Here is a 13209-nt window from a genome sequence, read left to right as displayed (position 1 = left end):
CCAAAAAATCAAATGGGGATTTGGAAACTTTGGGTAGCCGTCATGAGAATCGTAATATTGTTTCGCTAGTTCACCTAGGGTTAGACATGAAAGGCAAATTGAAAAGAGACTCAGTGATTGAACAATAAGACACGCGCATATATTACATATGTTTGATATTGTATTTATCTATCATATGCACTGAATACATATCGTATCTATATGTATAGATAGATCGTTAGCAGTGAGATGAAAAAGAGATGTCATCAATAGCTATGATAGACTTATCATCGCTTCCCAGGGTAGCAACAAACTGGATCTGAAAATACAAGAAATACATTTCTCAGAGTTTTAGTAAAACTTAAACAAATTCTATGCTGTGCACTGAGTACATACCACCGCGTCTCCTTTCGCAATTGGAACTGATTCCTGTTTCCATATACCACCCGGAGTACCAGATTCCGAAAATGTAACTTTTCCATTGACCTTAACTTCTAATTTTCCCATCGTTGAACGATACATGTAATAATAAAATTTCACGGTGCAGGCGTCAGAAGCAGATTGGAGATTTGCTCCAAAACTGCCTTGGTCACCTGGACTTTTTCTGGAAGTATCCACATATACATACGTTCCTGAAATGAGAGTAGATATTGAATAATACTATTCAACAGGAGTAAGGGGTATGGATGATATTGTGTGAGTTAGAAACTAATCGTACCATTTCCAGTTGTATGATCTCCACTTAAACCTGTGTCTGTAGATATTACACCTGATCGTCTGGTCCATTGCAACGTTCCCTGCGAAATCCACTTTCCGTTATCCGTCTCAAAATCCGTTGTCAATTGTTCTTCGTGAGAGAAAAATGAATTACAAACATAATGGACAAGCTCTTTGCTTATTGGACCCGTTGGATAAAGGAGTCCGTTTTTAAACGTGATTAGATTAGATCAGATTCTAACCACAATATGTTTGGACCTGTTTAAGGGAGTACGTTTTTAAACGTGATTAGATATTAGATTCTAACCAACATTTTCAGAATCTCATTGCGGTGAGCTATACATGTGTCGTAAGGTCAAATTGACAAACCTGGTGTCGCAGTGCATTCTTCAGTAAATCTGACGTCATCAATAGCAATGTCGGACCCAAAACCTCTTCCACGGGAAGCGACAAACTGGATCTTATAAAAAAGATGTAAAATACAATAAGGAAGAAATAAGCAAAACGAAGAAATGTGAGCTTTGTACTGAGTACGTACCACGGCGTTTCCTTTTGTTAAATTAATTGATCCCTTTTTCCATTTATTTCTCTGATTTCCAGATTTTGAAAATACAACATTTCCGTTGAGTTTAACTTCTAATTTCCCCATAGTTGAACCATACATGTGATAATAAAAGTTCATGGCGCAGGACTTAGACACAGATAGGGTATTTGCTTCAAACCTTGCTTGAGCACCTACACGTTTCCAGGAAGCTTCCAGGTACACATACGTTCCTAAAATGAGTGAAAATATTGAACATCGCTCATCATGATACCATTGTAAGACAGCTTTTTCCTGTAAGCTTTCAGGTACTCATACGTTCCTGAAATATGAGTTCATATTGAACACTGCTCGTCGTGATACAATTGAATTGAATGACCACCTATTCTCAACTAACTAATCCATTATCGACTTATTATAACAGATAAAGGCAGGCGAGGGGTGTATGGACGATGTTGCACGAGTAAGAAACTGTTCGTACCCTTTCCAGTAGTATGATCTTCCCTTGGACCGGTGCCAGGAGATGGTGTACCGCCTGATTTTCTCGTCCACTGTAATGTTCCCTGTGAAATCCACTTTCCGTTACCCGTCTCAAAATCGGTAGTTAACTGTCCTACGTAATTGAAAATTAATTATAACTGAAATGGACTAGGTCTTCTCTTTGATTATCATATCTTTGGATATGTTTGATAAAGGAGACCCCCGTTCTCAAACATGACTAGTTATTACATGTTTTCTAACCACCAGTTTCAGTATTATATTGCGATCAGCTATACCTATATCGCAACTTTAAACTAACAAACCTGGTGCCACAGTTGTTGGGGTACAACCCGTAGTAAATTTGATGTCATCAATAGCTATGTCGGACCTAACACCTCTTCCCCGAATAGCGACAAACTCGATCTGAAAACAGATGAAATAGTTTTTTCAGATTTTTGGTAAAAGATGAACGAATTGAGGACATGTAAAGCTGTACACTGAATACATACCTTGGTGTTTCCTTGTCCAATCACAACTGTTCCACGTTTCCATCGGTTTCCCTGATCACCAGATTTCGAAAATACAACGTTTCCGTTGAGTTTTACTTCTAATTTTCCCATGTGTGAACCATACATGTGATAGTAAAAACTCATGAAGCATGCGTTGGACGCTGATTGGGTAATCGCTCCAAAACTGGCTTGATCACCTGGTTTTTTCCAGGATGTTTCTACATATACATAGGTTCCTGAAATGAAAGTATATAATATATACTGACCACTGCTTGTGATAAATATCAGTTTCAACCACATACTTTCCACTTCACAAATTTCCTTAACTTCATATCCTCACAGATTAAGGGAAGTTAGGGGGTGGTAGATGGACGATTAGAAACTGCTCGTACCAGTTCCAGTCGTATGATCTCCATTTGGACCGGTTTTTGGAGATGGTGTCCTGCTGGATCGTCTCGTCCATTGTAATATACCTTCCGAGTTCCATAATCCAGTATCCGTCTCAAAATCGGTAGCCAATTGTTCTACGCAAAACAAAATGATTAAAAGATTGAATTGACTAGGCCTTATCTTGGATTATCATAATATTGGACCCGCCAGATAAAGGAGTCCGGTTTCTAACATGATTAGTAATTAGATTTAAACCAATACTTGCAATATCTAATTGCAATCAGCTATACTCGTGTCACCACTTCAAACAAACAAACCTGGTGTCGCAGTGCATTCCGAAGTAAATCTGACGTCATCAATAGCTATACTGGACTTATTACCGTTACCCCGAGTAGCGACAAACTCGATCTGAGAAAAACAAGATTCATTTCTCAAATATTCAGTAAAAGTTAAGATAAAACATTTAGCTGTGTATAGAGTACGTACCGTTGCGTATCCTTTTGATATTTGAACTGATCCCTGTATCCATTGATTTCCCTGATCACCAGATTTTGAAAATACAACGTTTCCGTTGAGTTTTACTTCCAATACTCCCATAGTTGAACCATACATGTGGTAATAGAAGTTCACGAAGCAGGAGTCGGACACTGATAGCGTATTTGCTTCAAATTTGGCTTGATCACCTACACGTTTCCCGGAAGCTTCCATGTACACATACGTTCCTAAGATGAGAGTTAGTTATTATTAAACACCGCTCGTTTTAATACCATTTAATTGTGTGAACATCTACTTTCAACTCCACAACCTCATTAACTTCATAATCTTATAAGTAAAGGGAGGTTTGCGGTGTATGGACGATGTTTTATGAGGAAGAAACTGTTCGTACCATTTCCAGTTGTATGATCTCTGATTGGACCGGTGCCAGAAAATGGTGTACTGCCTGATTTTCTCGTCCATTGCAACCTTCCCAGCGATATCCACTTCCCGTTATCCGTCTCAAAATCGGTAGTCAATTGTCCTACGTAATAGAAAATGATTTATGGACGTAAATTAACTAGGTCTAATCTAATTAACATATCTTTGGACCTTAACATAAAGGAAACTCCGTTTTCAAACGTGATTAGTTATCAGATCCTAACCACCCTTTTCAATATCTTATTGCCGTCAGCTATATGCCTATGTCCCAACTTGAAACTAACGTGCCTGGTGTCACGGTAAGAGTGCATCCCGTGGTAAATTTGATGTCATCAATAGCTATATCGGACATAAAACCGTTTCCCCGAGTAGCAACAAACTCGATCTGAAAAAAAGACCAAGTACATTGTCTTCAGATTGTTGGTAGGACATAAACAAATTAAGGATATTCAAAGCTATTCACCGAGGACGTACCTTGGTGTTTCCTTGTCCAATCACAACTGTTCCACGTTTCCATCGGTTTCCCTGATCACCAGATTTCGAAAATATCACTTTTCCGTTGAGTCTTACTTCTAGTTTCCCCATCGTTGAACCATGCATGTGATAGTAAAAACTCATAAAGCAGGCGTCAGACGCTGATTGGGTAATTGCCCCAAAACTGGCTTGATCACCAGGATCTTTGCCTGAAGTTTCTACATATACATACATTCCTGAAATGAGAGTATATATCACAATAAACACTGCTTGTCGTAATACCATTTTAACCACATATTTTCTAGTTGACGATTTCGTTGACCTAATATTCTCAGAGATTAAGGGAGATGTAGGGTGTATGGCCAACATGAGTTAGAAACTGTTTCTACCATTTCCAGTAGTATGATCTCCATCTGGACCGGTGTTTGAAGATGCTGTACTGCCTGATCGTCTCGTCCATTCTAATATTCCTTGCGATATCCATAGTCCTGCATCCGTTTCAAAATCAGTAGTCAATCGTCATACGTAAGGAATAAAAATAATTATAGATAAAATTACGGGCCTATTTTCATTATCATGTTTTCGAACCAGTTGGAAAAAGGAGTCTGTTTTCAAACGTGATTAGTTATTCGATTCAAACCACTTAATCGCAAGGGTTAATATCTTTTCGCAATCAGTTATACTCGTGTTAAAGTTTCAAATTAACAAACCTGGTGTCGTAGTGCATTCTGTAGAAAATTTGACGTCATCAATAGCAATATTGGACATATCACCGTTACCCCGAGTAGCGACAATCTTGATCTGAGAAGAATAAAAGACATTTCTCAAATATTCAGTGAAAGTTGAAATAATTAGCTCTGTGCAGAATACGTACATCGGCGTATCCTTTTGCAATTCGAACTGATCCTTGTTTCCACTCGTTTCCCTGATCTCCAGATCTTTCTAATACAACGTTTCCGTTGAGTTTTACTTCCAATACTCCCAAAGTTGAACCATACATGTGGTAATAGAAGTTCATGAAGCAGGAGTCGGACACTTATAGGGTATTTGCTTCAAATTTGGCTTGATCACCTACGCGTTTCCCGGAAGCTTCCAGGTACACATACGTTCCTAAAATGGGTGAAAATATTGAACATCGTTCATCATGATACCATTGTAAAACCACCTATTTTCAACTCAATGATCTCGCTAACATCATATTCTCACAGATTTTGTACCATTTCCTGTCGTATGATCTCCACTCGGACCAGTGTCTGAAGACGATGTACTGCCTGATTGTCTCGTCCATTGTATTGTTCCCTGCGATATCCACATTCCATCATCCTTGTCAAAATCGGTGGTCAATTGTCCTATGAAATAGAAAATGAATTACAGACAAAATGACTAGTCGTTCTCATTGCTTATATCTTTGGATTCGTTAGAGTCCTTTTTCAAATGCGACAGGTTCAGATTCTAACAATCATTTTCAATACGGTATCTTATCGCGATAGCTATACCTGTGTTGCAAATTCAAAGTACGTAACAAACCTGGTGCCACAGTTGTCGGGCTGCATCCCGTAGAAAATTCGATGTCGTCAATAGCTATGTCGGACCAAATTGCGCTTCCCCAAGTAGCGACAAACTGGATCTGAAAAAAAAACAAACAAAATACATTTCTCAGATTGTTGGTAAAATCTACAAAAAGGCAATTTTGATCTACAAACATTGACAAATTGACAGGTGTGCACTGAGTACGTACCGCGGCGTTTCCTTGCCTAATTGGAACTGTTCCCTTTTTCCAAAAATATCCCTGATTACCAGATTTATTGAATAAGACATTTTCGTTGACCTTAACTTCTAATTTTCCCATCGAATTACCATACATATGATAATAAAAGTTCATGGTGCAGGCGTCAGATGCTGATTGGGTATTTGCTTTTAAAATGGCTTGATCACCTCCCTTTGTCTTCATCTTTAACTTGTGTCGAAAATTAAATTTTTTGTAAAACTAACCTGGTGACACTGTCGGGCTGCATCCCGCAGTAAATTGAACGTCATCAATAGCTATTTCAGACTTTTCACCGCTTCCCCGAGTAGCGACAAAGTCGATCTGCAAATACAGACAATTACTCAGATTGTTGGTCAATGTTAAATCAAAAATTCTAAGCTGTACACTGAGTACATACCGCCGCGTTTCCTTTTCCAATTGCAACTGATCCATGTTTCCATTCGTTACCCTGATCACCAGATTTATCAAATACAACGTTTCTGTTGAGTTTAACCTCTAATTTCCCCATCGTTGATCCATACATGTGATAATGAAAGTTCATGAAGCAAGCATTAGACACTGAATGGGTATATGCTGAAAAACTGGCTGCATATCCTTGCTTTTTCCCGGATGTTATCACATACAAATATGTTCCTGAAATCAGAGTAGATATTGAACACTGCTTGTTACCATTCTATTAAATTGTATGACCGCCAATTTAAAATTTCACAATATCCATAACTTCATATTCTCATTGATTGAGGGAGGTGAGGGGCATATGGATGAGGTTTTATGAGTTCGAACTTGCTCGTACCGTTTCCAGTAGTATGATCTCCATCTGAACCGGTGTTTGAAGATGGTGTACTGCCTGATCGTCTCGTCCATCGTAATGTTCCCTGCGCGATCCACTTTCCGTAATCTGTCTCAAAATCGTTAGTCAATAGTCCTACGTAATAGAAATGATATAAATTGCAGAAGACCTACTCTTTGATTATCATATCTTTGGACCCGCGAGATAGCGCTACATGAAGGAGTCAGTGATTGGTAATTAGTTTTAGATTACAACGAAAATTTGCGCTATTTCATTGCGATCGGCTGTATTTGTGTAGTAACTTCCTCCTAACAAACCTGGTGCCACATTGCAATCCGCAGTAAATGTAATGTCATCAATAGCTATAATGGAGTAAGCAGTGACTCCTTGGTTAGTAACAAACTGGATCTGAAAAAACATAGAAAATACATTTTGGAATTGATGACTAAAGATAAACAATCTAAAGAAATATTAGGGTACTGCGCTGAGTACGTACTTTGGACCTTCCTTTTGCAATGTTAACTGATCCCGGTTTCCAATTATTTCCCCGATAACCAGATATATTAAATGCAACTTTTCGGTTGAGTGTAACTTCTAGTTTCCCAGTTTTTGAACCAATGTGATAATAAAATTTCATAACGCAGGCGTCAGACGGTGATATGGTATTTGCTTCAAGCTTGCGTTGACCACCTAGGGCAAACAGATACATTCCTGAAAGGAGAGTAAATATTCAACTGCACACTATTTAACTTTCTAACTATTAAAATCTACTACAGTTTAATTGTATAACCACTTTCAACTTAACAATCTCGTCAACATCATATTCTCAGAGATCAAGGCAGGTTAGGGGTGTATGGTAGGTGTTGTGTGAGTTTGAAACTTTTCGTACCTATTCCAGTCGTATGATCTCCACTTGGACCGAATTTATATACTGTTTTGCCCGACCGTCTCGTCCATGCAGTTGTTCTCCGCGAGATCCACCTTCCGTTATCCTTTTCAAAATCGGCAGCCAATTGTCCTAAAAGAGAGGCCAAAATAATTCTGATGATGAACGGTAAACAAAATTGACTTTTCACCCTTTGAGTAACATATCTAGTTCGTAAGTACGTTAGTGCACTAGTGTCAAAATTTTCCAAGTATTTTAGATAAAGACGGAACAATAGAAATTGATATTATTACTAAGAACATGTTTAGGGAGCATCTCAAAATTTCGATGGTTACTTCAATTAGAATAACTCGCGGAAGGGGTTAAGGTCTCCCGCGGATTCATCACGACTGCTGAACTAGCGGTGCGAGATAAATTGAATTGAATTGCAGTTTCAAATATATATATCTTACAAGCAGTAGATTGAACCGTCTCTCTTTTAGATGCTGATGGTATTTTTTTGGGGGGGAGGGTAGGGGGGCGGGGTTAAAACCAATTAGACACTTATCCTAACTGACGGAACTATAGAAATTTTGAGATGCTCTCAAATCAATTACTGATTTCAGAACCTTTTGAAAAATTTTGTAACGATGCCGTCATCGTCATATTATAATAATACACACGAAGACTAGATCTATCTTCCTGGTGCAAATTCACCAAAATTAGATATTTCAGAATTCTTTCTTAAATATTATACACTTCCCTATCATAAATCAAGTTCTCTAAAAAAATGTTACTTTTAAAAAGTCGAATGAGAGATACTATTCAAAATAATTTACATGCCAATAAGAAATGCCAGAATTACCTCCTGGTCCAGATTCCACTCAAAATAATCAACATGCCAATCAAAATATTAGATATACCAATCAAAGATATTTCTTGGTTGAAATTCCAACCAGAAATATTTGTTTTATGGAAGTAATAAATACTGACTATGACACGAGAAAGATATATTATTCTGGTATTAGAACCAGATGTACCTTTGCATTTCAGCTCGGTTTTCTATCTCGCTAGCAGTGGTTGAATAAGCCTTTTTACAGTTTCCAGGCGCCATTTTTTTGGGTACCCGCCGGGTCCGCATTGTTGAATTTTTTGTCCCTATTTTTCTCCGGTTTAATTTTTTTATTTCGTTCATATCTCTGGATTTGATTAAGATAGAAACAAAGTAAAAATATCGATGAACTCGGCTGATAATAAACTTTTTTATGATATCACTCATTTATAGAGTTAATGCAACAATGTGCGCTGGTGAAGTTATAAACATTGATATCGTCTTCCCGATAATTCAACTTGAATTATTGCTCATCCCATTCAAAAGTTCGTAATTCTTACAAATATTAATCTACATTTTTGAAATTTTCAGGACCAATAGCCATCTATATGTGGTCTTATATACGTTTTACCGTTTTCAATTATCTTTATTAGTTTTTAAGTAATTGCGAGTCAAACTTCCAAAACACGTTTTCCCGGGTCCCCTGGGTGCATCTTTATATCAGGAAATTTCACAATTTCACCGGTCCCTACTTTGTTGAAAATCAATTTATTAAGTAACCATGGAAATAAGGGCACCTAGGTTTTTGAAAAATGGTTATTAAAGATATATATTCTCTAGGATTTGTCAAAATAAACAAAATAACCCAGGTGTTGCTTTAACCAGCTACCTAGGTTCACAACAGATCATTTTGTCCAACGTGTTTCATTCGATTCCAAAACTGCACGTACGGGTATACGATTGCAAATGTGAAAGTCAGACATTATGTGGCACATGTATGAGGACCACAGTCTCAATGCTGCGTCGCATTGCCGTCGCAAATTTGCATGGCTACTTACGTGAAGTGGGCTAATACAGACCTTGTGTGATCAAAACTGACTTGGAATTCGTGCCAAATCTCAAAACAACTATCAAACACACGAGATCAATTTTGACAGAAAGTAAACGAAAGTTATGTTCCTTACTAATATATTCCAAAGTTCCAATCTTTCCAACACAATCGACTAAGCCAAATATATTCAAATTCAATTTGAAACACCTTCCAGCTCTTGTCACGATCAGTAATAAAGATCGAACATCGAACATTCTCAAAAAAGCAAAGCCGATCCAACGGTTTGCAAGCGTCAAGTTTGACACGGCCGTGGCTGCCTCCATTTGTGTGGAGCTGCTGCTGAAAATTCAAAAATGTAAATCGGGTACCGGTATTTAACTGAAGACCGAGTGCTCGCCATTACACCATGGTATTTCTGATGGTTAACTTTTGAGCAACTGGCTCCAGAATCACCTGCCAACGGCCATATTTCATTGATGCAATATACTGTGAAACGATATAATATAGACGGGAGATCAATGAAACTTAAATGCCTGACACTAAGACTTATTTCGACTTTTTTGACTATCTTAGATGATTGGGAGAGGGGTCCAAAAATAAGGACATTTTCCGTGGTTTAAGGCTGTGAGTAGGGTGCCCCTCGGTGTTGAAACAAATACGTCCAAAACAATTTAATTTGCAAGAGGATGAGTGTTAGATTTGTAAGTTTTATGCGATCACTGTCTTGACAAAGATGGTAATCTTAATGGGAAGGAGCAGGGGTCCGGACTACCGACCCTCCAAACCCGTAGTCTGTCCCTGTGTTACTAGAAATATATCTCTATTTACCATTTTTTTCAAATAACTAGGTGCCCTTGTTTCCATAGCTACTGAAAATTTTGATTTTAACAATGTAGGACCGGTTAAATTGGCAAATTTCTTGATATAAATATGCACACATGATACTCTAGAAAACGTGTTTTGGAAGTTTGACTCGCAATTACTTAAAAACTAATAAAGATAATTGAAAACGGTAAAACGTATATAAGACCACATATAGATGGCTATTGATCCTGAAAATTTCAAAAATGTAGATTAATATTTGTAAGAATTACGAACTTTTGAATGAGATGAGCAATAATTCAAGTTGAATTATCGGGAAGACGATATCAATGTTTATAACTTCACCAGCGCACATTGTTGCATTAACTTTATAAATGAGTGATATCATAAAAAAGTTTATTATCAGCCGAGTTCATCGATATTTCTACTTTGTTTCCATCTTAATCAAATCCAGAGATATGAACGAAATAAAAAAATTAAACCGGAGAAAAATAGGGACAAAAAATTCAACAATGCGGACCCGGCGGGTACCCAAAAAAATGGCGCCTGGAAACTGTAAAAAGGCTTGATAAGCCTTTTTACAGTTTCCAGGAAAATGAACTCCGATCTCTTGCGTTACTCAAATACTCAGTAACATATTTAGGTGAATTAGGAATCGTTCCGGCCAAATGACGTCCATTGACACAAAATTCATTAAAGCTTTTGCAGCAGTTTGGTTATCCTGTGTCACTGTGACACTATTTAATAATAATCAAGACAATTTCGACAGGAAATAAAATAAAATCATTAAATCCATTGAGGCTGGTTTTCACGAGCGGTTTCCAGCCAGCAATTTCCAGCTGAGAGATTTTGCAGTAGCTTTTCCCAGCTGCCGCGTTTTCCGGTATACAGTTAAAATGTCCTCGGAAAAAATGTCCTGGAATATATGTCCCAGGAAAAAAATGTCCCCGGAATGTCCCAGTCTATCATTACTAACTTAGTAGTACCGGTAGTTAATTTCACATCATAATAACACCAGGGAACAAACATGGTAATATATTTTGACAGCAATTTTGACATTTGATTACAAATAATAGCTCTACTTAGATGTAATTTTTGTATTATAATTGTAACATCTTCTTAAATTTGAAGTATCATGTAATGAGTTCACATATTCTCAATAGGCAAAATTGACTGATGCCAAAATTCTAGGCCTTTCTCATGGTCACTCGATGAATTCTTTTTTTATGATTAGTGTGCAATTTACACAATTAACAAGTTTGTTCTCTGGTGTTATTTTGATGTGAAATTCACTAAATTAGTAATGACAGACCAAGACATCTTTTTTTTCTTCCTTATGGGACATCTTTTTCCGGGAACATTTTTCCCCGGGACATTTTTACCTATATTCGCGTTTTCCAGGTCGAGGCCAAGTTTTCGCTGTTTTCACGCTCGTGAAAACCAGCCATTAACCCCGGGGTTAATCCAGTTAAAAACAAATTGAGTTAGCCCCCTGGTTAAAGTAAATACCAGTCTATAAAACTGGCCCCTGGTTACATGATTGACAGAAATTAATCATTGATGAGCACTGACTAGAGCTAATTACCATGAATACAAATACTAGTCTGACCTGTTGATTAAATAAGATATTAAATATTTCAAGATTTAATATTTCATCAAAGTAAGATACTTAAACTATCATCACTATTTCCATATTCAGAAGTATATGTTTATCTTAATTATTCGTGTGACTTATATGAGGGTGACAGTTTGTCTACCAAAGTCACAACGATATTCTAGCGGAACAGTTTACTTGACGTATCGGCCCCACTCCGCGCGGTGGCGCCACCCCGCGGGATTTACGCGAAGCAGCAGAACACAAACACGGCCACTCTCTCAATTTTCAATGATAGAAATCGTGTGTGCATTTCAATTATTTCGGCTGTTAGGGTTTTAAGGCACAATATAAGTTGATGATGTGATATGGCGATGTTAAGTAATGATAATTCCGCAGTGAAGCTAGTCACGAACGGTGCCGATTGAGTGTATAGCTGCCAAAAACACTGAAATGTGCGTAGTTGCGTAACTATTTGCAGTGAATTGCAGACGAAACATGAAGCCTTAACGGCTGTTTAAAAAAAATTATACCAATCGCAATTGTAAAATAAAAATGAGATAGAACCTAAGTTAAAATTCTGGCCATTTCTAAAATGTTATTTATTATTATTACTAATTTTTAGTCAGTGCGGAACGTTTAGTTTTCCAACAATAATGAGGGGTGGTAGGTAGCCATGCAATTCAAGTCATCATTTATTACACGTGACTTCCGTGTTGTTGAAAATCTCGCGAGTCCTGGACCAAACCCTATTGAACAATGTGATCTGTGTGCTGGCCACAAATGCACCTAGAGCACACTACAATACCCATTACACACTCCAGTACCCACAGCTTTCATATATCCATCCAAATATTTAGTGGCTTTCTTCCTGGATCCTCGCTTGTCAGGGTTTGATTTCGTCCCGCCGAAGCTTATGCCAATACAAACCCTGGCCACAATTCCTTTATTGGTCTATTACACCATCATGAGGTTCGGTGTTTACGTTAGCGAACTCGGAACTAAGTTATTTGTAGATGAAAAAAACTAGTCTATTCCAAGATAGTTTATCTCCACAAGTATTTTTTGAAATTCATGTACTGTCGGCGCTTCCGTAAAAATCGTTATGATTTGAAGTTAGTTGAGAAATTAACTATAATCGATATAATTGTTGAAGGAATTGGATACAGGATAATAGAGCTAGATTATTATAATACATTAATAATACATGTATTTCCCCATTTACATTTGACGTAAAATGTGCAAAAAGAGTTAAAGAATGGACTTACCAGGCCAATAGATAAACGCCGTGGACGAAGCGATGAACATCTGTAGGAGGACTATGCACGAGACAGTACAACCTGAAAAATTGTAAAAAATTACATGATTGTAAAGATCCCACAAAATAAACTAAAATTCCTTGTTCAACGTCGAAAAAAATACACAATTGAAATAGTCTGAGCACATAAACGAAATAGATCAGTAGGGCCTACAGTAAAAGTT

The 13209-nt window shown here is 37.5% G+C and overlaps 2 protein-coding genes across 2 annotated transcripts; both read right to left on the bottom strand.

The window, feature by feature from the left end:
• Positions 1 to 217: 217 nt before the first annotated feature.
• On the bottom strand, positions 218 to 5775 carry LOC141902172 (MAM and LDL-receptor class A domain-containing protein 1-like). The gene is made up of 20 exons (XM_074789811.1): positions 5744 to 5775; positions 5533 to 5632; positions 5223 to 5354; positions 4880 to 5115; positions 4716 to 4806; positions 4395 to 4493; positions 4006 to 4241; positions 3820 to 3916; positions 3503 to 3634; positions 3103 to 3338; positions 2934 to 3024; positions 2619 to 2750; positions 2227 to 2462; positions 2041 to 2140; positions 1719 to 1850; positions 1235 to 1470; positions 1066 to 1156; positions 698 to 826; positions 376 to 611; positions 218 to 298 (listed from the first exon to the last, which is right to left on the bottom strand). The coding sequence occupies exons 4-20, from the start codon at positions 5021 to 5023 to the stop codon at positions 218 to 220; spliced, it is 2499 nt and encodes an 832-aa protein (XP_074645912.1). The 5' UTR covers positions 5024 to 5115; positions 5223 to 5354; positions 5533 to 5632; positions 5744 to 5775.
• On the bottom strand, positions 5042 to 5887 carry LOC141902170 (MAM domain-containing protein 2-like). Its single transcript, XM_074789810.1, has 4 exons — positions 5744 to 5887; positions 5533 to 5632; positions 5223 to 5354; positions 5042 to 5115 (listed from the first exon to the last, which is right to left on the bottom strand). The coding sequence occupies exons 1-4, from the start codon at positions 5885 to 5887 to the stop codon at positions 5042 to 5044; spliced, it is 450 nt and encodes a 149-aa protein (XP_074645911.1).
• Between the last annotated feature and the right edge of the window lie 7322 nt (positions 5888 to 13209).

This window comes from Tubulanus polymorphus, chromosome 3 (genome assembly GCF_964204645.1).
Source record: "Tubulanus polymorphus chromosome 3, tnTubPoly1.2, whole genome shotgun sequence".
NCBI classification, from domain to species: Eukaryota; Metazoa; Nemertea; class Palaeonemertea; order Tubulaniformes; family Tubulanidae; genus Tubulanus; species Tubulanus polymorphus.
This window is presented reverse-complemented; position numbering and strand designations above follow the sequence as displayed.

Excerpts from the sequence above, each read along its gene's own strand:
- LOC141902170 (XM_074789810.1), bottom strand. The coding sequence starts at position 5,887 with ATGAACTTTTATTATCATATGTATGGTAATTCGATGGGAAAATTAGAA. Across the intron at positions 5,355-5,532 it reads CCCGACAACTGTGGCACCAG|GACAATTGACCACCGATTTT; the intron begins GTTTGTTACGTA and ends TCTATTTCATAG. Across the intron at positions 5,116-5,222 it reads AGATCATACGACAGGAAATG|GAACGTATGTGTACCTGGAA; the intron begins GTACAAAATCTG and ends CACCCATTTTAG.
- LOC141902172 (XM_074789811.1), bottom strand. The coding sequence starts at position 5,023 with ATGAACTTCTATTACCACATGTATGGTTCAACTTTGGGAGTATTGGAA. Across the intron at positions 4,807-4,879 it reads TTGCAAAAGGATACGCCGAT|ATCAAGATTGTCGCTACTCG; the intron begins GTACGTATTCTG and ends TATTCTTCTCAG. Across the intron at positions 2,751-2,933 it reads GGAATGCACTGCGACACCAG|AACAATTGGCTACCGATTTT; the intron begins GTTTGTTTGTTT and ends TGTTTTGCGTAG.